At 36.4% G+C, this 22151-nt stretch overlaps 1 protein-coding gene across 5 annotated transcripts in view; it reads left to right on the forward strand.

Moving 5' to 3' along the window:
• The window catches only part of SECISBP2 (SECIS binding protein 2), an 82936-nt gene that overhangs the window by 45049 nt on the left and 15736 nt on the right, over nucleotides 1-22151 (forward strand). For 4 of the 5 annotated variants that reach the window (XM_044662126.1, XM_044662141.1, XM_044662119.1 and 1 more), the window contains 4 exons: nucleotides 6521-6687; nucleotides 7630-7768; nucleotides 10357-10528; nucleotides 11778-11998. In XM_044662126.1, the coding sequence (XP_044518061.1) occupies nucleotides 6521-6687; nucleotides 7630-7768; nucleotides 10357-10528; nucleotides 11778-11998 (699 nt within the window). Of the gene's footprint in view, nucleotides 1-6520; nucleotides 6688-7629; nucleotides 7769-10356; nucleotides 10529-11777; nucleotides 11999-12721; nucleotides 12742-22151 lie in introns of those variants that run through there. The other variant, XM_044662150.1, reaches the window with a different exon arrangement.

Here is a 22151-nt window from a genome sequence, read left to right on the forward strand (position 1 = left end):
TTGTTTAGATCCAGTTTTATTTGTTTGGAAAGTGTTTTGTAGTTGTTTTCATATAATTGCTGTGTTTGTTTTGGTAGATAGATTCCTAAGTATTTTATATTGTCTAGGGTGATTTTTAATGGTGTTTCTCTTTCTACTTCTTGCTGCTCTAATGTGTTGGAAACGTATAGAAATGCTGATGATTTATGTGTATTTATTTTGTATCCTGCAACTTTGCTAAAGTTGTTGATTATTTCTGCAAGCTTCTTAGTTGATTCTCTAGGATTTTTTAAGTAGACCATCATATAATCTGCAAAGAGTGATAGCTTAGTCTCCTCCTTGCCCACTTTGATACCTTCAATTTCTTTTTCTTCTCTAATTGCAACTGCTAGTGTTTCTAGTACTATGTTGAATAATAGAGGTGATAATGGGCATCCTTGTTTCACTCCTGATCTTATTGGGAAGGCTTCTAATTTATCCCCATTGCATATGATGTTTGTTGATGGTTTTAGGTATATACTGTTTATTATTTTTAGGAAAGGTCCTTCTATTCCTATACTTTTCAGTGTTTTGAATAGGAATGGATGTTGTATTTTGTCAAAGGCTTTTTCAGCATCTATTGAGATAATCATGTGATTTTTGTTTGTTAGACTGTTGACATGGTCAATTATGTGGATGGTTTTCCTAATGTTGAACCAACCTTGCATTCCTGGTATAAATCCCACCTGATCATGGTGGATGATCTTCTTAATTACTTGCTGGAGTCTCTTTGCTAGTATTCTATTTAAGATTTTTGCATCAATGTTCATTAGGGAGATTGGTCTGTAGTTTTCTTTCTCTGTTTTTGATCTCCCTGGCTTTGGAATCAGTACCATGTTTGTGTCATAAAAGGAATTTGGTAAGACTCCTTCTTTGCTTATCATATCAAATAATTTGTATAGTATTGGGATTAGTTGCTCTTTGAATGTCTGATAGAATTCACTTGTGTATCCATCAGGCCCTGGCGATTTTTTCTTAGGGAGTTCTTTGATGGCTTGTTCAATTTCTTTTTCTGATATGGGATTATTTAGGTATTCTATTTCTTCTGCTGTTAGTCTAGGCAGTTTATATTTTTGTAAATATTCGTCCATATCTCCTAAATTGTTATATTTATTGCCATATAATTGGGCAAAATAGTTTTTAATGATTGCCTTAATTTCCTCTTCATTAGAGGTGAGGTCTCCCTTTTCATCTTTGATACTTTCAATTTGGTTTTATTCTTTTCTTTTTTTTATTAGATTGACTAGTACTTTGTCTTTTTTATTTGTTTTTTCGAAGTACCAGCATCTAGTCTTATTTATTATTTCAGTATTTCTTTTACTTTCGATTTTATTAATTTATCTCTTGATTTTTAGTATTTCTAATTTAGTTTCCATCTGGGGATTTTTAATTTGCTCGCTTTCTAATTTTTTGAGTTGCATGCCCAATTCATTAATCTCTGCCCTCCGTAATTTGTTAATATATGCACTCAAGGATATAAATTTCCCCCTGAGTACTGCCTTGGCCACATCCCACAGAGTTTGATAGGATGTCTCATCACTGTCATTTTCTTCAGTGAAATTATTGATTGTTTCTATGATTCCTTCTTTGACAAATTGGTTTTGGAGAATCATATTATTTAATTTCCAATTAGTTTTTGATTTTCCTGTCCAGGTGCCCTTACTTATTATTATTTTGATCTGAGAAGGTTACATTTATTATTTCTACTCTTTTGCATTTGTTTGCAATGATTCTATGCCCTATAACATGGTCAATCTTTGTGAATGTGCCATGTGCAACTGAAAAGAAGGTGTATTCCTTTTTGTCCCTGTTTATTTTTCTCCACATATCAATTAAATCTAATTTTTCTTGGTCTTCATTCACCTCTCTTACCTCTTTCTTATTTATTTTTCGGTTTGATTTATCTAGATCTGAAAGAGGAATATTTAGATCTCCCACTAGTATGGTTTTCCTATCTATTTCCTTCTTGAGCTCTGCCAGTTTCTCCTTTATGAATTTGGATGCTATGCCACTTTGTGCATATATATTGAGCAGTGTTATTTCCTCATTGTTTATACTGCCTTTAATCAGGATGTAATGACCTTCCCTGACTTTTTTAATCATATCTATTTTTACTTTGGCTTTGTCGGAGATCATGATAGCCACTCCTGCCTTCTTTTTCTCATTTGATGCCCAAAAGATTTTGCTCAGGCCCTGAATCTTAAACTTGTGTATGTCCACCCGTCTCATATATGTTTCTTGTAGACAAAATATGGTAGGATTTTGGTTTCTAATCCACTCTGCTATTTGCTTCCGTTTTATGAGCGAGTTCATCCCATTCACATTCAGAGTTGTAATCATCAGTTGTGCATTTGCTGACTTTTTCGTTTCCTCCCCTATTCCTACCCCTTCTCCTTAAACTATTTCCTTTAAAACCAGTGGTTTGCTATTAAGACCCTATCCCTTATCCCCTCCCTTGACTAACTTCCCTTTCTACCCCCTACCTTATTCCCCCCCCTTTTTGTTTTTAAAGGCTTTATGAATTCCCTCCCCCTTCTTCTCCCCTCCCTTTTTTTGACCTCCCCACTCCCCTGTTTCCCTTGATTTATCCCTTCTTACTTTCTCAGATGAGTTAGATAAGAGTTTTATGTCCCAATGGATAGTATAGCTATTCTTCCCTCTCCGTGTTGATTACACTGAGAGTAAGGTTTGATTATTACCTCTTAATGCTCTCTTCCTCTCCTTCTTATAATAATATTTGTCTCCTCTCCTTCCCATGCCCTCTTTGTGTGTAATAGAATATCCCATTTTTCTTATTCACTCAAGTTTCTCTTGGTGTCCCCTGCTATTCACCCCCTCTTTCCCATCCCCCATGTCATCTTAGATTATTTAGTGTTCCACCCTCACCCTGTGAATTATTTTTCTGATTACCATAATAGTGAATACTATAATAGTGAATAGAGTTCACTACAGAGAAGTATACATAACATTTCTCTACATAGGAATACAGATAATTAGATCTTACTGAGGCCCTTAAAAAGGCAAATTTAAAAATTATAAGTTTTTTTTCTTTCCCCTCTGTTTCTTATTTACCTTTTCATGTTTCTCTTGATTTTTGTGGTTGGATATCAAACTTTCCATTTCGCCCTGGTCCTTTCTGTGCACATACTTGGAATTCTTCAATTTTGTTGAATGCCCATACTTTCCCCTGGAAATATATAGTCAATTTTGATGGGTAGTTGATCCGTGGTTGTAGGCCCAGCTCTCTTGCCTTTCTGAATATTGTATTCCAAGCCTTACGGTCTTTTAGCGTGGAGGCTGCCAGATCCTGTGTGATCCTGATTCGTGTTCCTTGATATTTGAATTGTCTCTTTCTGGCTTGTAAGATTTTTTCCTTTGCTTGAAAGCTCTTGAATTTTGCAATTATATTTCTGGCCGTTTTCTTATCTGGATTGAATGTAGTGGGTGTTCTATGAATCCTTTCAATGTCTATATTGCCCTCTTGTTGTAGGACTTCAGGGCAATTTTGCTGAATAATTTCTTTTAGTATGGAGTCCAGGTTTCTATTAATTTCTGGTTTTTCTGGAAGACCAATTATTCTCAAATTGTCTCTTCTAGACCGGTTTTCTTGGTCTGTCACTCTCTCATTGAGATATTTCATATTTCCTTCTATTTTTTCAGTCTTTTGACTTTGTTTTATTTGTTCTTGTTGTCTTGAGAGATCATTAGCTTCTAACTACTCAATTCTAGCCTTTAGAGACTGGTTTTCAGCTATGATCTTTTGGTTTTCTTTTTCAATCTGGTTCAGTTTGCTTATCAGTTCATTTGATTTCTGAGCCTCACTTTTCAGTTGCAAGATTTTACCTTTTAAACTGTTATTTTCTTGCCAGATCTCTTCCATCTTCCTCAGAATCTCAGTTTTGAACTAGTCCATAGTTTGTGAGGAGTTTTCCTTATTTGAGGAGGGTCCGGATGCTTGTTTGTTCTCCTCCTCTGTTTGCTCGGTTGTCTGGATTTTCTCTGTGTAAAAGTTGTGGAGTGTTAAAGACTTCTTTTTCTTGTTGTTTATCTTTCTCTTCTGAACTTCCTGAGTCTGGGTAGCCATCATTAGCCCAGCAGCTTCTCAGCTTTATCCTCGCGCTCGGGGTCTGTCTGCGGTCTTTTGGCTCCTGAGGTCTGAGTTCTGGTTTTTTCCAAGGTCAAGCCCCCTGGTGGACCCCCTTGCTTGATCCTCTGCCAGAGGTTCCTTTACAAGTCTCAGGGCGCTGCTTCCACAGTCGTATACCCGTCTACGCTGGTTCCCCACTCAGGGTTTCAGAGCTTTACCTCGCGGCTGTGTCTGCCTCCTCCCACGCCTCCGTCGCTCCGGCGCTCAGAGTTCGCGTGCGTTCTTTGGCTTTTTGGGGTCCCAAATCTTGCTGCTCTCAGGAACAGGCCCTGGAGCTGTCAATGACTCGATGGGTGCCCCAAACTTGCTCTATTTCTTTTTAACTGGCTTCGGTGCTATAGGTGGTGTGTGTGGTAGGGGTGGGGGTGGGGTGGTTGCTCAGCCCGTGATTTAGTGAGAGCTGTTTCACCCCTTTATAGCATGGAAATGCCCCGATTCCATGTACCTTCCACTTTGCACCCTGTTGTGGGGTTCCTTCTTTAGTCTGGACTTGTTTTTATGTCCCTTTGAGGAGTCTTGTGTGTTTCGGTCAGGAGAGGTTAAGAGCTGCTTTTTACTCTGCCGCCATCTTAACCCGGAACCTCACCAATGATTCTTAAATTGTCTCTTCTAGAGCTTTTTTCTTGATCTGTCAATTTCTCATTGAGATATTTCATGTTTCCTTCTATTTTATCAGTCTTTTGACTTTGTTTTACTTGTTCTTGCTGTCTTGAGCGATCATTGGCTTCTACTTGCCCAATTCTGGTCTTTAGAGACTGGTATTCTGTTATTATCTTATGATTTTCCTTTTTGGTTTGGTCTCTCCTGTTTTCCAGGTGTTTAATTTTGGTGTCCAGTTTGCTTATCATTTCGTTTGATTTGGGGGCATCTTTCTTCAATTGGGAGTTTCTGTCTTTTAACCTGTTAATTTCCTTTTGAACTATTTCCCACTTCTCTTGCCAAATCTCGTCCATCTTTCCCATGATCTCAGATTTGAACTCTTCAAGAGCTTGTAACCAGTTTTCATTTTTGGGGGAAGTTTTGGATGTGATTACTTGTTTGTTCTCCTTTGCTGTTTGCTCCGTTGTCAGGATTTTTTCTTTGTAAAAGTTGTCAAGTGTTAAAGATTTCTTGATCTTTTTGTTTTGAGGTTCTTGAGCCTGGCTTGCCATCATTATTATTATTTCTTTCTCAGTCAGAAGTATGGGTGAGGGAGACAGGTTCTCTGCCTATCCTATCAAGTTGTAGAGCAACTTTCTTCTGAGTCACAGCGCCACGTGTCCTCTCAGCTTGATCCTCACGCCCAGGGTCGGTCTGCGCTCTTTAGGCTCCTGAGGTCTCAAATCTAGTTGTTCTCAGGGTCAAGCCCCCTGGTAGTCCCCTTGCTTGCTCCTCTGCCAGAAGCTATTTTAACAGTCTCAGGGTGCTGCTTCCACAGTCATGCACCCCTCTACACTGGGTCCCCACTCAAGGTCCAAGTCCATGCCTGTGCTCAACGTCTGCGTTTGCGCTCAAGGTCTATGTTCAAAGTCCGGTTCCTTAGCTTCTTGGGGTCTTAAGTCTTGCTGCTCTCAGGAGCAGGCTGTGGTGATCCCAGGTGGCTGCCAAGAACCTTATGAATGCCCCAAACTTGCTCTAACTCTTGTGCACTGGCTTTGGCACTGTAGGTGGTGTGGGTGGGAACGGGTTGCTCAGCTCACATTTTAGTGCGAGCTATTTCACTCCCTTATAGCATGGAAATGCCCTGATCCCACGTACCTTCAATGCTGCGCTCTGTTGTGGGGTCCCCTCGTTCCTCTGGATTTGTTTTTATGTCCTCTTGAGGAGTCGTATATGTGTGGGTTAAGAGAGGTTAAGCAGCTGCTTCTACTCTGCTGCCATCTTAACCTGGAAGTCTAGGGGCCGGGGGGGGGGGGAGTTTTTGCTCAATGGAATTGGGTAGGAGGGTTAGATTAATTTTAAAATTTTTTTTGAAAAGGAAATTTATGGGTTCTTATAAGTTAGATAGGGAAAAATAGATTAGTCTTCAAACTGTAATTACAACCTAATGTTAAGGTATGAATTCATAATAAAGAAAAAAGTTAAAAACAAGTGTTTGGAACTGAGTAAATTGCCAGAACTTTTAAAAAAAGTTTTGCCATCAAGGACAGTTAGGGAACTCATTGGAATGAGAGGCAGGGTTCAAATTTGACCTTAGACACTTCTATCTGTGTGACCCAAGGTAAGTCACTTATCTCCCATTCCCTTGTCCTTGCTCCTCTTCTGCCTCAGAAGGCATAAGGTAATGGTATTTTTTTGTTGTTATTAAGGCTTTAGGTCTTTGACAAGTACTATTAAAATAATATGTACTACTCATTTATGTACATTTTCTTTCAGTTGGTGCAGTACCAGTACTTTCCAAAGAATTAGCAACATCGGTGAAAAATCACCGGTTAAATCAAGTGATGTCTCCTCATAATCCTTTGGATTCTAGTTCTCCATTAATAAAGAAAGGCAAGCAAAGGGAAGTCCCAAAGGCCAAAAAACCCACATCTTTGAAGAAGGTATATTATGTGTTTTACTTGTTACCAAACATTAAAAATTGATGAAAGGTCTTCCATCTAATCTATTTTTAAATGTTTTTACTATTAAATTCTTATTGACCATTCTCATTTGGTAGGTATTCAGTTTCAAGGACATCAGCTTTTAGTAAGTAAAGTATGTTAATTGGCAATGTGAGTTTTAATTTCCTCAATTTATAGATTATATGTTTAGGGAATACTCAGGGGAAAATTCTTAGGACTATTTTGAAATGAAATATACTTGCTGGTGATTGTACCTTATTTCTTTGAGGGTAACAGAAAATAAAAGTAGAAAAAATTAACTTTTATTCCAATTCATAGTTTTGTGACACCATTTATTGTTTTTTATTTGTTTTGTTATACATCCCTTACCTTTAGTAGTTCCTAACTGACTCTTTAAATTGAGTTGGATCATTTTCATCTATTCCAATAATATTAAGTATTCACGTAAATCTTTAAAGCTTACAAAATGCTTTACATATATTATTTTTACCTTATCCTTACAGCAACCATGGAAGTTATTATTATCTCCATTTTGCAGATGAGGAAACTGAGGCATAAGTTAAGTGACTTGTGAAGGGTCTCACAGCTGCAGTGCCTGGGCCAAATTTGAACTTAAATCTTTGATGTTAAGACTAGCACTCTAACTACTGCACACCTAGTTGCTAGTAAAATGTGATGCTAAGGGACAACAAGGAAGCATCAGTGGACATAAACAGTAGATACATATGCATGTCACATCTGTTAGGTATACTATGAAATATGTTAGGAATTATGCAATCGAACAACAAAAGAATATCATTTGTTTCTTGGCAGCAGTCTTACCTGGGGGCAGCTTTTTTCGTCATGGGAGGTAATTTTTTTTTTTTTAAAACTACTCTATGATTTTTATGTCACCAGCTATTACTGAATTTTATTTTAAAGATTATTTTGAAAGAACGAGAAGAAAGAAAACAGAAACATCTCTTAGAACAGCTTTCAGTTCCAGCATTTTCTAAAAGCATTGAGCAAGATTTGACAAATAATGTTGATAATCAGTTACCTGCCAAGATTGCCCAGCCAGGTACTAATTTCTCTTTATTGATGTTAATTAAAATGAATTATAACTAATATTGTGATATATGGGATGTGGCCTGTGCTTGGTGTTATTATGGATAAATATAACAGCTAACATTATGTAGCTTTTACTTTGTGCCAGATATTGTGCTAAGCACTTTATCTCACAATAGTCCTGGGAACTGGTTAAATTTATCCATCATTACAAATTATGAGTGGCATAAAAAATTTATAAATGTAGTTTGAATTTCCTTCAATTTAAGACAGTATCGTTTTTTAGATCCCAAAATTCTGAATCCTATATTACTTATGAAAATGATTGTTTTAGTGTTTGCTACTCAATATTTGATCATTTTCATATGTGAATCCTGTATATATTTGATTATCTTATGAGCCGGCTTCAAAGAAAGGGTTTTATTAACATTAGGCTTAGGAATCTACTTTCTTTTCAAACAGCCACCATCTTTGTTTAGATCCTCATCACTTCTCACTGAACTATTAAAATGGTCTCCTAATTGATCTCTCAGCATCAAATCTCTCCCTACTCCAGTTTATATTCACAGCTGCCAAAGTGTAATTTCTTATACATAGGTTTAATTGAGTACTTTCCTACCCAATAAACTCTAGTGCCACTTGGATCAAATAGAAATCCATATTTGGTTTATAAAGCTCCTAACAATCTTAATATTACTCTATATCTCCCACACTTTATGATCCATCCCACTTGTCTTCTCTCCATTCCTCTCACATCTTTGTACTTGATTTACTATCTTTGTCCTGACTGTTCCCTGTGATTTGATTGTATTTCATATAACTCTTCCTTTAAGGTGTAGCCTCAGGTCCACCTCCTATGCAAAGCCTTTCCTGATTCCTCTAACTGCTAGACGAGTCAAATCAAGCATTTATTAAGCACATATGCCAAGCACTGTGCTAAAAGCTGGTGGTATCCTTCCTGTCTAATTAACTTGTATTTATTTTATATTTATTCTCTACCCATTTACACACAACACATGTTGCTTCCAACAATTGAATGTAAGTTCTTTGACATCAGTTTGCTTTTTTTTTTTTTTTTTTTGTCTTTGTATTCTGAGAGTCTATTACAGTCCCTGGCATATCATAAGAACTTTTTTGATTGTTTGACTCCATTAAGCATATTTGATATGTAGAATTTCCTCTTTTCACTTAACCATCTAATAGATATGAAGAGTAAACCAGTTTTTTCATTGGTGTTACTATCATTATTTTGGGTGTTACTTTATAAGAGATTATAATTTGAATGTGACAAAATAACTCCTAGATAACGACAATAATGGTGATGATAGATAATACTTATACAGCATTTTGAAGGTTTCAAAGTACTTTACACATTTTCTTATTTAGTCTCTACAATAACTCTGTTTTATTAAAAATGACATACCCAGTGTCACATAGTAGATATTAGTCTAGAACATGACTCAAATTCATATCTTCCTGATTTTAGATGAGTAAATACTCTCTGTCATTGCAGATTAATACCTTGTATAGCCTTAAAGAGCACTAGGTTTAGTGGCTTGCCCAGGCCCAGGGTCACACAGACAGTATATATATATATCAGAGAGATAACTTGAACCCTGGCTCCAAAACCAGTTTTCTATTCACTACATTATGCTGCTTCTCAGAATCCAAGCAAGTTAAAATTTAGAATGAATTGTGGCTTTAAAATTAGTTTCAAATTTTTAAAATAAGATATTATAAATTAAATCTTTAAAAAATATTTTTTTAAAAAGTTAAATCTTCAGCCAGAATATTCTTCCTTGTGAGGAATATGTGCTGCTTCCTAGTGCTGTTATTGTTTATGCTATTATTATTGACAACAGTGGTCTTTTGACGTTCATTGGGATAGCACAAGGGAGGAGGAGAAAGGTCTAGACCTGTGATCTTGTTGATATGGATACTCCATCAGTGATCCAGATTGGGATCTTGCCTAAAACTTGGACTCTTAGAGAGTTTTCTAAGGGCACTGAGAGGTTATATAATTTGCCTGTACATTGCTAGGCTATAGCTTTATCCATTATTCATTGCTTTTCTCCAATAATAGTGATAACACACTTTTAAGTTTACAAAGCATTATATACGTCATTTCATTTGATCCTTAAGAAATCCTATGAGGTAGATCAGCTATTATTATTTTACAAACAAGAAATTGAGTCTCAGAAAGATTAAGTGACTTGTTTAAAGTCATATGTAGGAGACTGGTTCCAAAATTCAGCCTTATCCAAAAAATAAAGAATTATTGTTCCTAATTTTCTAGAACATTGGTCAGCTATTTGAGTTACAATATGTTTACATTTTAGAAGTGTATCTTCTATATGATAACAAAAGTAATCCAACTGTAATTCTGTATCTGGAGGTATCACTGGATAGGTGAATTTTGGAATTGTTTAGAACACCCCATGAGGTAGGTTGTATTTTGTTATCTCTATTTTATTAAATGAAGTAAACAGAAACTCATAAAATAAAAGAATATTGTATGTCATAAATTTAAGGAGATTGAACTTTGGGGATAAGATGTTCCTATTCATATGTATTAAATTACACAAAACTTTTTTGTTTTAGATTTTGAGCAGACGGAGGAAACGGAAGAATCAGTCCCTGACTCTTCTGCTGTTGATGTGGAAAACACACCAGAAAAACCTCTAGATAGCCTTGTACTCCAAAAGGATGGAGAAGTTTGTCCCATTGTTACACAGCCACCTTTTCCAAAGATCCATAGTAGGAGATTTAGAGAGTGAGTACATGAAAGCCTATGCTCTACCATTAATTTATATTGAGATAAATAAAAAGCTTTAATATACAAGCAAGTCCATGTGAAAATGAAGCTAATTGTAGCATATCAAGTTTTATCTGCCATTGTGATATAATCTGCCTGTACATTGGCTCTATTCATTGCTTTCCTCCAGTAATAGTGATAACACACTTGTAAGGTTTACAAATCATTTCGTTTGATCCTTAAGAAATCCTATGAGGTAGATAAATTCCAGCTATTAATATTTTACAAATAAGAAATTGAGTCTCAGAAAAATTAAGTGACTTGTTTAAAGTCACATGTAGGAGACTGGATCACCTTTATGTAACATTCTGACATTATAACACCATAGTTGTAATATAATGCTTTACCATAACTTCAGTTAGCCCTTTGGTGCAAGAACTTAACTAATTTTCCAAACTGTGAGACATTATTATAATATGTATTGGGGAGAATGCGTGTCTTCTTTAGTTATGCTGCCTCCTTTATGTCAACTGAAATTTATATTCTGTAAGAGAATTAAAATAAATACTAGCCCTACTAAAACTCTCTGCATTTGGTTTGGGGACTCCTTGGTAAGGAAGCTTACCATTTCAGATCAACATCTTTCTGCAACTTAGTGGCTAGAACATCAAGAGATTTAGTGACTTCCACAGGGTCCCCCAGTCAGTATGTGTCAGATGTAGGCTTTGAATACAGATCTTATGTCTTTGAGGCCTCTTATCTCCATATGCTTAATAATTTATGATGACCTTAGCCAGACTTAAGAGTAAAATGGACATGATGCATACAGATGACCTTAGCCAGACTTAAGAGTAAAATGGACATGATGCATACAGAATGAGTTCTAGTGAGAGTAGCTTTGAGTCTTTTCTAATACTTCTGAGTAGACAAAAAAGCCTCTGTCCCATCATTCTTCCTTCCTATGAATTTGATTTGCTTTGAAACAAGACAGTAATTAGGTTTTAAAAGAGCTTTCAAAATCTAGTTGAAATGGCCAGAATTGGGATCTAAACCAAGAAATGATCTGAGAGAGTGATGATAAATGAGAGAAGAGGATACAATTTGAGAAGACCTTAATCAGTAGGAATATTAAATTTCTAATCAATACTTATTGAAGTACAATTTCCCGAAGAACCCTCTGATGTGTGTATGCATAGCCAGTTTCATATGTAAAATCCAGATAGCCACAAAGTATAATTTTAACAATCATATGTGATGTTTCTTCTAGTTACTGTAGCCAAATGCTTAGTAAAGAAGTCGATGACTGTGTGATGGATCTCCTAAAAGAACTGGTTCGTTTTCAAGATCGTATGTATCAGAAAGATCCAGTAAAGGCCAAGACCAAACGCCGGCTTGTGATGGGACTCAGAGAAGTGCTCAAACATCTGAAACTCAAAAAACTAAAATGTGTTATTATTTCTCCAAACTGTGAGAAGAGCAAATCTAAAGGTATGTGCTACTGCTTATTTTACCAAGCTCACAAACATAAGATCTTTGTAAGGATTGTTGTCATTTGCACAATAGCAAATGAGTGTGGTTTTGAGCAGTGTAGGGAAGTTAAACTGAAAGATGCACTTTAAGTCTCTCCAGTTTAGTTTCTGGTTCCCATATTAACTGTGCCTACAGAATGAATCTTCACTTATATAAAGCAAATTTACCCAACTGGGCCCAATTGCCTAGGACTCTCAGAGATAAGGAAGTCTTTCGGGATAGCCAAGAATCTCTTCAAACTTCAAGTCTCATGTAGTTTAGACCCAAGAAAAAGTTTTCCTCTAGCTTGGCAGAACAGAAAAGAGATAATGGTTCATCATAATGGCTGTATTTCAACCCCACTGGTAATATTTACCTAATTTCTTGTACTTTCTATATATTGGCTATTTTGAAAACCTGCTAATTTCATCTTTTTTGATTAATTTTTTCCACTTAAAAATTGATTTTTTTTTCTCCCTCCTTCCTGTCAACCTCTCATTCGGGAAAGGTGGGGAGTGGGGAGAAACTCCTATAGCAAATATGTATAATTGGGCACTTTGTGTCCAAAAAATATATCTGAAGGACATTTTTGCCCCCAAAGTCCTTGGCATTTCATTGTCCAATGGTTTGACATTAGAAAATGATATGATTTTATTGGCAGAACTGACATTAAAGACATTAACATCTATTTTATCACTACAGTCTAAGGACCATGGAATCTTTCCATTTGACTTGCAGCTGAAAACTTCTTGAGATTAAGGACTGTACAGCTTTCCTTTTTGTATTCTCAGCTCTTAGCATTGTATTTCATACTTAGTAATCTTAATAAATGCTTTATTTATTAATTTGTTTAGTCTACACTTTGAGTACCCTGTCGAAAGGTGGCCAGTATGTTTCATTATCAGGTCTTTGGTTATTGTGTTGATCAGAGTTCTTAAGTCTTTCAGAGTTGTTTTTCTTTACTATGTTGTTATTGAATAAAATTGTTCTTCTTATTCTGCTCACTTCACTCTGCATCATTTCTTCCTAGGTTTCTTTGATACCATCCCCATCATCATTTCTTACAGTACAATAGTATTCCATTATATTCATAATTTATTCATTCCTCTATTGTTGTACACCCATTTATTCTCTAGTTCTCCACCACTGTCAAAAGAGTTGCTGTTAGCTACTTTGGGACCATTTTCATTTTTAGGGGATTAGACCAGGTGTATTTCTGTCAGAGAAGTGATGCATAGGCTAGCAACTTTTTGAGCATAGGTCCAAATTGCTTTCTAGAATAGATGAATCATTCCACAGCTTTTCCAATAGCACATTAAAGTGCCTTTTTTCACAATCTTTCCAACATTTTTCATCTTCCTTTTTGTCATCTTTGCAATCTCTGATGAATGATGAATATGAGGTGGAACCTAAAGTTACTTTAATTTTATTTAATTGTTAATGATTTGGAACATTTTTTCATTTGGCTACTTATAACCTAAATTTCTTCCTCTGAAAACTACCTATTTGTATTCAACCATTTATCCATAGAAGAATGGTTCTAATTCTTCTAAATTTGAATTCCTTCCTTACATATAGTGTCCCAAAGACTTAGTGCAGTTTTTTAAAGATATTTTATTTCCCCAATTACATATAATAACAATTTCAACATACGTTTTCCAAAATTATAACATCCAAATTGTTTCCCTTCCCTCCACCCTCCTGAAGATGGTCATTTGATCTGCCTTAAAAATGTATGATCTGGGGCAGCTGGGTAGCTCAGTGGATTGAGAGCCTGGCCTAGAGACAGGAGGTCCTAGGTTCAAATCTGACCTCAGCCACTTCCCAGTTGTATGACCCTGGGCAAGTCACTTGACCCCCATTACCTACCCTTACCACTCTTCTAACTAGGAGCCAATACATAGAAGTTAAGGGTTTAAAATTCTAAAAAAAATAATAAATAAATAAATAAATAAAGATGTATGATTCTAACTAGGAGCCAATACACAGAAGTTAAGGGTTTAAAATCCCAAACAAATAAATAAATAAATAAATAAGCAAGCAAATAAATAAATAAATAAATGAAGATGTATGGAAAATATATTTCCATTTGGTTATTATAAGCGAATACTCATATAAAACCCAAACCCCAAAATAAAGACATAAACTAATGTGAAAAGATAATATGCTTTGATCTGCATCCAAAACTCCAATAGTTCTTTCTCTGGAGGTGAATAGCATTCTTTGTTGTAAGTCTTTCAGAATTTGTCCTGGATCATTGTATTGCTTCAGTAGCTAACGCACAGTTGATCATGATACGATATTGTTGTTACTGTGTATTGAAAAAGAAATATATTCCAAAATGAGACTATATGAAAACACAAGTTTATTTTGCTTATTAAAGTTAGAAAACTGATAGTTAAGATCCAATATGTCCCTGAATCTACAAAGCTCTATCTCCACTCACTTCCTATGCTCCTCTCACGAGGAAGCCCTTCTTATAAGTTCTCTAATCTTTCTAAACCCAAAAAACATCTGACTAACTTTCTAGGCTAGGAATTGTAAATTTTTAATCAACTAACCTTAATTGTCTCTAAAAGGGCTAGTGAGAATGGACTCACAAATGGGCTGAGTCCTTTCCCAAATTTAGGGTTGGCTTCTTAGGTAAAAACCCAAAGTCCCAGAAGTTAAACCCTTTGGTTTACCTTAGGCAAATTGCAACAGTCAAATTGTCCACAGCACTGCAAGGAAACCCAGATCCTTTCTCGGTATGTTCAAAGCCCAACCCCTCCAAGTTTCTCCACAAAACTATTCAGGGTACAGGAGCTGATTGAGCAGATGTTCTCCCTTCCAGCTGAGAGACAGGACAGTTGTGTAAATGACTGTTAATTCAGTTAACTCCCACAACCCTCCTCTGCAGTGCCTTCTCCTTCTAGAATCTTTTCCCAGGGTTCATGGCTAAATTCTCCTCTCTCCCTTTTAGAGACAACTTTTGCATTTCCCCTTATCTCTTTATCCCTCTATCTTTACAGTCCACCCTCTGAACATGTGATTAAATCTATACATTTGTCATTTGCTCATCACTATATAAATCTCCCCTTATTCTAAACCCATTCTATCCTACTTAGCCTAAAATAAAACAAACAGTTCTTACCTATCTACTCTATCTCTATCATCTGTCTTACACTAGGGATATAAATTAGGGGAAAAGGAAATTATAGTAAGCAGTTACATAAAACAAAACCAAATACAAAATTTGCAATAACAATAGTTAAAGCTCAACATACAGAATGTAGAAGAATATAATAAGAAAATCAAAAATGCAAAGTGCAAGACAAAATAAAAGTTACAAGACAAAATAAAAACCTTTCACTGTATACAAAAAATATCTATCTAAAAATCTTTATATGTCAAACATTGTAAAGATAAAATTACTAATAACTCAATGTAGATTACACTTTTAAATTAAACAAAACTATTTGTCTAACCATGCAAAAACATTTACAAAATGTATCTTAAAATTCTTAGTTGAAACAATTCAAAGCAAAACTTTTCTTCATGCTAAAACCTTATTCTATTACAGAAAACAAAACTGTCTACAGAAAACTGAACACTAAGCATTTTATCTTAAAAATCCTATCCTTGTAACATTTAACTATGCACACATTTTTACAGGTATGTAGAAGAATTTCTGTACAAATTTACAAATATGTAAATATTCTAAAAATTTAACTTTTGCAATCTTGCAACTATTCACAATCAAATATACATCAACATATGGGAATATACAACAGTATACAAGATCTGTACAAGATTTACAATATCTGCCTTTTTACACACTATTTATACACTCGCTTACTCTATATTAAACTATGATGCAGATACATATATGTATGTGTCAGGAAGATCTCTGCCCTCTAATAGTAATAAACAACAAAATATTTATATAGACCTATATGTGTCCTGATATTACCTGAATGAAATGTCCCAAATACTTCCCATCCAGGTATGATCTCAAAGAATTAATGTGAATAAACAATATGGTGTTTTATTCCAAGATGATACCTATGTATTCATTTATCTTACATGAATATTATCACTTGATAATAATATTGCAATAGCTTGTGATCAGTGTGTCCTAACTGTATATGTTGGGTGTAACCATACTCACCAAATCTTCAGATACTCCTCTTCTGTTGTTGCCTGTTGTTCCCTCTTCTCTCTTCTTACTCTGTCAGTGTTGTAATATGTACTGATGAGTGTATCTATAGTGGACATATGCTGTGTGCAAAATGATACAAAATTTTACGATCCAAAAACATATTAGACTGTCATCCTTTTCTGTAGTAAATCCTTGTGTAAAGTCTGTTATCTTGTTGGTGTCTGGTCTGCTATACTCCCTCTACAATTTGGCTACATTGTCTTCTATCTTCAGTCCTCTCTGTCTGATCCATTGTCCTCTTCTCTAATCTTTCTGATGGCAGACATGTTTTCTGGGGATAATCTCTCAGCTATCTCTCCTCCTCTTCTTTTTCCTTCTCCTCCTCCCTAGGAACCTTTTTCAACATGTGAGCAATGGAACCATGACTCTTTCTCTAAAACTTTTGTTGCAGAAGGTGAAGTTAAAATTACCATGAATGGACCAACCCATGATTGTTGTGTTGCTGAGGTTTTGTTAAAGTTCTTTAATGTAAATTGAGTCACCTGGCTTAATGTTATATACATATACATGAATGGTCCAGAGGACTTCTAAGTCTGTAAGAGGGGAGAACTAGATATTTAAGGTATGGTCACCAGAAATAGATTAACTCAGTTTCAAAATAAAATAGACCCAAGTCAGGATGACTTTTATGGTGGTTTATCTTAACAGTCCTTATATTCTCTGCTTCAATAACACCATTAATTCTCCTCGTGTTCTCTGCCTGCGAAGCAGGGGTAGGGTTAGCTCTATTAGTAACTATTTCTAACACTTACGGAAATGACCATGTACAAAACCTAAACCTCCTACAATGCTAAAAATTCTTATTCCAACCCTCATATTTACAATTAGGAAGGTTAAAGATAGGGAACCTGAGAGAGAGAAACTCTGGCTCAGACCTGAGGCCCAAACCAGGCAGAATTTAGAGACCCTAGCAGAAGGGCACAGAGGTTAATTAAACAAGCCTCCAGAAATGCCAAGGGAAGAGAAAGAGAGTCAGCCTAACTTACCCACATGACAATTCAAAGGGAAGCACCAGAGATCCTTCAACACCAAGTTCAAAGCACCAGCTGCTTCCACGGGAAGTTACCATCATATTTAAAAGATAGCATCTTTCGTCACTTCCTGCATCCAACTCCAATTTCAAGTGGATAAATGGCAGCCTTGATACTGTTTTGGACTGTCTAAAGCGCAGTCCCTTGTTTTTGATTTGTCACTAATATCATGTGTGGGTAAACAGACATTAATTCTAAGTTGACATTATTCCTGGTGGCTAGAGTCTAAACAAATGAATGAGGGTAAGCATTCACACAATCCCCCCTGGTGATTTTTGGGTGCCTAGTCACCCCAAGTGATCACTTTACATAATCATCTTGTACCCACAAAGGTCTTCTAACTACAATAGTTATAGATAAGAGGGGAATGGAAGAGAGAGAAAACAAAACCAATGTTTTGCTAGGCACATTGACAAAAAGCCAATTGGGGGAAGTCCCCTATTGGCATAAAATGTACATTCAGAGTAACTGTTCAAACCCCATCAGTTCAATCAATTGTACCCCAAAGTTCATTCTGGATCTCTTGATGCAATGTAGATTCTTCAGGCATCTTTCTGCAAACAGTTTATTCTCTGGATTAAGGAGTCAGCAAGCTGCTTTCCCTGAAAATTTTTCTTGAACAAAAATTGAATTCTTGGATTTTATAAAAATATAATTCCCTCTGAAGAGGGTGTTTAAAAAAAGAAACAACCAAATCAGCTCAGGATACATTGTTGAGTTATGGGGGTATATGAGTCAATTCAAAAGAAAAAAAAACATAAAAAGAAAAGCTAATAGAAGAAAAATGAAACTTTGGGAGAAAGAAAAAAATTTAAATCAGAATAAAAAAACCAAATCTATGTATATAAAATTTCTGAATAAACAAAAATAAATTCATAACAGGCCCTTGTATTAGAGTCCAATTAATATAATTTCCATCCTACTAGTCTGTAGGACAAAATGTAGTAATATTGCACTTACCCATTGGCAGCCAAGACTACAGGAAGTTGCCATTTTATAAGAGAGAAAAGAGGACCAGATTTATGTGCAAGGGAAGTGTCTGTGATTCCCTGGTCTGATTTACCTTCACTCTTAGGGATATGGGTGAGCCAGGATGATGGCCAACCTTCGGTACCTGACTGGCAATGTAGTTCGAAGAGTCCTACATCTTAACGTGTTAAGTGTCGCAACTTCGAGTCTTACACTAAGTTCAAGTCCTTAGTATTGGCATGGGAGTTCCTCAGTCCCACCTGTATTTGTATGGTCTTTTTGACCTTGTACTCCTTGGCACTGTGCAGTTTTCTCATCAGTCCCATTGGGATTGGTTGGTCGGTCTCCATGACTTTGTCCCTTAGCATTGTTTAGTGGCTCTTATGTTCCTTTCTCCTGGAATCAGACAGAAACATTAATCACAGTCCCATAATATTTAACAATACATGTCAGGTTTCCAAAGTCTAAAGCCTTGTGAGTAAGCATTAATATTACAGCAAATATATATATTATACTTATATTGCTGCAAAAAATAAAAAAAGATTAATAGTGATTATATGTACTTTAAATACAAGAAATGAGAAAAAGGAAAAATTCAATTACTCTATTAAAAATGTAAAAGGAAAAGCAATAGAAAAATTAAAAATAAATTCAGGGGAAAAAATACAATGTGATTCCAAAAACCAGCATCCATTTGTCTATGAACTGTTATCTCCAATGCATGTAACAGGAAACAGTCAATCAGTTTCAATAGAAAATGCTCTCTTTACATGTGAGCAATAAATCCAAGAGTCCTTTTCTCCAATTTTTATAGCTGTTGGAGTAGTTAATAATATTTGGAATGGTCCTTCCCATGAAGGCTTAGTTGCTCCAGTGCGTTGGAAATTCTTTATATATACCTTGTCCCCTGGGTTCAGGTCGTGAAGTGAAAAGTCTGTTGGTCCTGCTTGTACTGCAGTTCTGGATTCATGTTCACGCAGTTTGTACTGCAATTTCTATATATAGGAAGCAATAGAAGTATCTCCTCCTAATAGTGATGTATATGCAAGAGAAAAAGGCTTAGCCTGTATAGGGGGATGTCCAAAAAGCATCTCATATGGTGAGATATATAGATCTCCCCTGGACCTGCTTCTAAGATAAAATAGAGCTAGAGGGAGAATTTCAGGCCATTTCAAATGTGTTTCAGTACATAATTTGCAATCATAGTTTTAAGTTCTCTGTTCATCCTTTCAACTTGGCCTGAGCTCTGGGGGTCATATGGTACGTGGAACTTGGGAGTTATCCCTAAACAGGAATATATTTCAGATAAAACTGAATTGGTAAAGTCCGAGTCAGTACATGCAGGCAGGCCAAAACGAGGAATGATTTCTTTTAAAAGTACCTTAGCAACAAAAGCCACTGTGGCTCAGGCAGTAGGAAATGCTTCCAGCCACCTGATCAGGTGATCTACTATGACTAGACAGAATTTATATTGTCCAGCCTTTGGCATTGTTATGAAATCAGTTTGCAGGTGCTCAAAAGATGTGTAAGCCAGAGGACACCCACCAAAAGCCTTGCCATGAAAGGCATGTTGGTTATATGCTTGGCAGGTAGGGCAATCTACACACACTTTAGAAGCTATCGTGGTTATTCCAGTGGTTATATCCCTTTTAACAGAGTCCACAATGCTCTGGGTACCAAAATGGCCATTTTTATGAATAGATTAGGAAATTTCGTGATAAGTTTCTAGGGAGCAGGGGTTTTCCTTCAGAGGACACCCATACTCCATTCATTTGTTTAGCTTTAAATTTCTGCTTCCATTTTCCTGGAATCATCATTATTATTATTCCTATTATTATTTCTATAGTTATTATTCAACTGGCTGTTCTTTTTGTTTACTTTTTTCCCACAGAAGTGGCAGGTAAAGGATTGATAGTTAGATTTTCAGAGAGGGGCTATAGTCTCTCCTTTATTTTTCACTTTTTCTCTTAGGATTTTATTCTCTATTCTTAAAGCATCCATTGAGTCACTGTCTTCCTTATGGCTTTGTGCTTGGCCCTTAAAAACATAAGATGCTACTTTCCTCAATTCCTCAAGATTCATAGATTCCCAGTTTGGGCAGTTAGTTTTAAAATAATCTTTGACTACTTTGCAAGAATTATCAACAAATTGTCTACGTACTTGTCTAATATCCCGTTCCCTGATTAAATCAAAGCCCATATATGTGTCGCCCACCTCAATGAGCCTGTTCATAATGGGAGGGAGTTTCACTGGTATTTTGTTTGGTCTCCTCGAATTTCAACCAGCTGTCAGGTGTATCAGCACAAGCTTTCTTGGCTGATAATAATGCTTCTCTGCCATTGCATAATTTGTTGTAATCTGGGACAGAATTGTAATTCCAGTTCGGATCCTGGATGGGCCATCCGTTACCTTTCTTCTGATTGGCCAGAGAAATGATTCTCTCTTTTTCACCTTTTGTCAGAAACTCATCTAATGTATTTTCAACATCCTGCCAATTGGGGTCATAAGTTCGCAATATATTCTCTAATTTTTCTACAATTAAGATTGGTTCTTTCTCAAAAGTAGGTATATGTTCTTTTAATCTAACTAAATCTTGAGGGTTGAAGGGTATATGGTGTCTTATAGACCCCAAGACCCCATGTTTATTGAAGGTGGGTACTTCCTGTAAGGGAAATAGGCTTTGGGCTGCATCATTTTGTGTTCCTGCCTCTAGGCTCCTGGCCTGGTGATCAGTGGGGGTAGGTAAGAGGAAGGGGAAAAGTAAGTAAGCTAAGGGGAAGGGGTTGGGGGTAGAGAGGGTTAGAAGCATGAGAGGTAGAAGGAGCAGGATGGGAAGTGAAGTGGACAGGGGGGAGGGACTAGGACAAAAGAAGAGGGATCAGGGACTGGGGCAAAAGAGGAGGGGTTAGGAGCTAGGGCAAGGGAGGAAGGGTTAGATTGGGGAGAGGCTGGAGCAACGGTAGGGACAGGTTGTGGGATGGGTTGAGTAGGGGGGGTGGCAGTATCCTTAGTAATGGCTTGAGTGGAGGGTGTGGCAGGAGCAGAAGCTTGTAGGGCAGGGTGGGACAAAGACTTAGATAATGAGGAGGTCTGGAGAGATAAGTCTGCCTTACTCTGGGGTTTTTAAGAGTTCTGTTTCATGAAAGCCATTAACTTCCCCAGTTTCTCCTCAGTGTTGTCCAGTCTACCTGAAGTGTGTACATACACATACATAAACTGAGATAAAACTCCTAATAGTATTTCCAGCATACTTAGGGTATTTCTTAAGTTTCTCTGAGAGAAAAAAAGATTAAAAAAAACTCCACATCTTATTATTATAATTATGCCCAGGAACAGTGCTAAGTATATCCATTGTGGCATACTCTCTGGGAGTATGAGTCCATTGGAAATGGTATCAAAAATTATTTTGAATGGTTTTCTTATGTTTAAACTTAAGTATTAGATTGCTTTTAATTTTGGTTTTTGTCAGTAGATGGCGCTATTGGCTAGGTTTTTCCTTGTCTAAGTACTGGGTGTGGAATCTATTGTCTTTCAAATTATAATCTCATTTATTTCTGGGGGGCAGAAAAAACAAAGCCTTTGGTTCCAGACTGAGTTCTAGAGATTAGGTTTAGGAGGATTAGACAAAGCCTCTAGCCCGAGGCAGGCTGAGTTTCTTTCAGAGACTAAGTTTAGGAGGGGCAACAAGGTATAGCTGAAATTCCTTGCCACTTCAAAAGTTCAATTTCAAAAGTCTGAGGGAGCTTTTTCTTTTCTCCTTCCGCCTGAGGCTAAAACTGCCAAAACCATGTGCTTCCCTCTTTGGGCAAAAGGGCAGCTCAATTCTAGCTGGCCCCACCAGGCTTTTTGCTTCTCACTTAGATTTTAAAAACTAGAGATGCGTGGGGCTTGGAAAAGAAAGTAGACTCCCTGGAGTAAAATACAAGGCTAA

The sequence above is a fragment of the Gracilinanus agilis genome, chromosome 1 (genome assembly GCF_016433145.1).
Source record: "Gracilinanus agilis isolate LMUSP501 chromosome 1, AgileGrace, whole genome shotgun sequence".
NCBI classification, from domain to species: Eukaryota; Metazoa; Chordata; class Mammalia; order Didelphimorphia; family Didelphidae; genus Gracilinanus; species Gracilinanus agilis.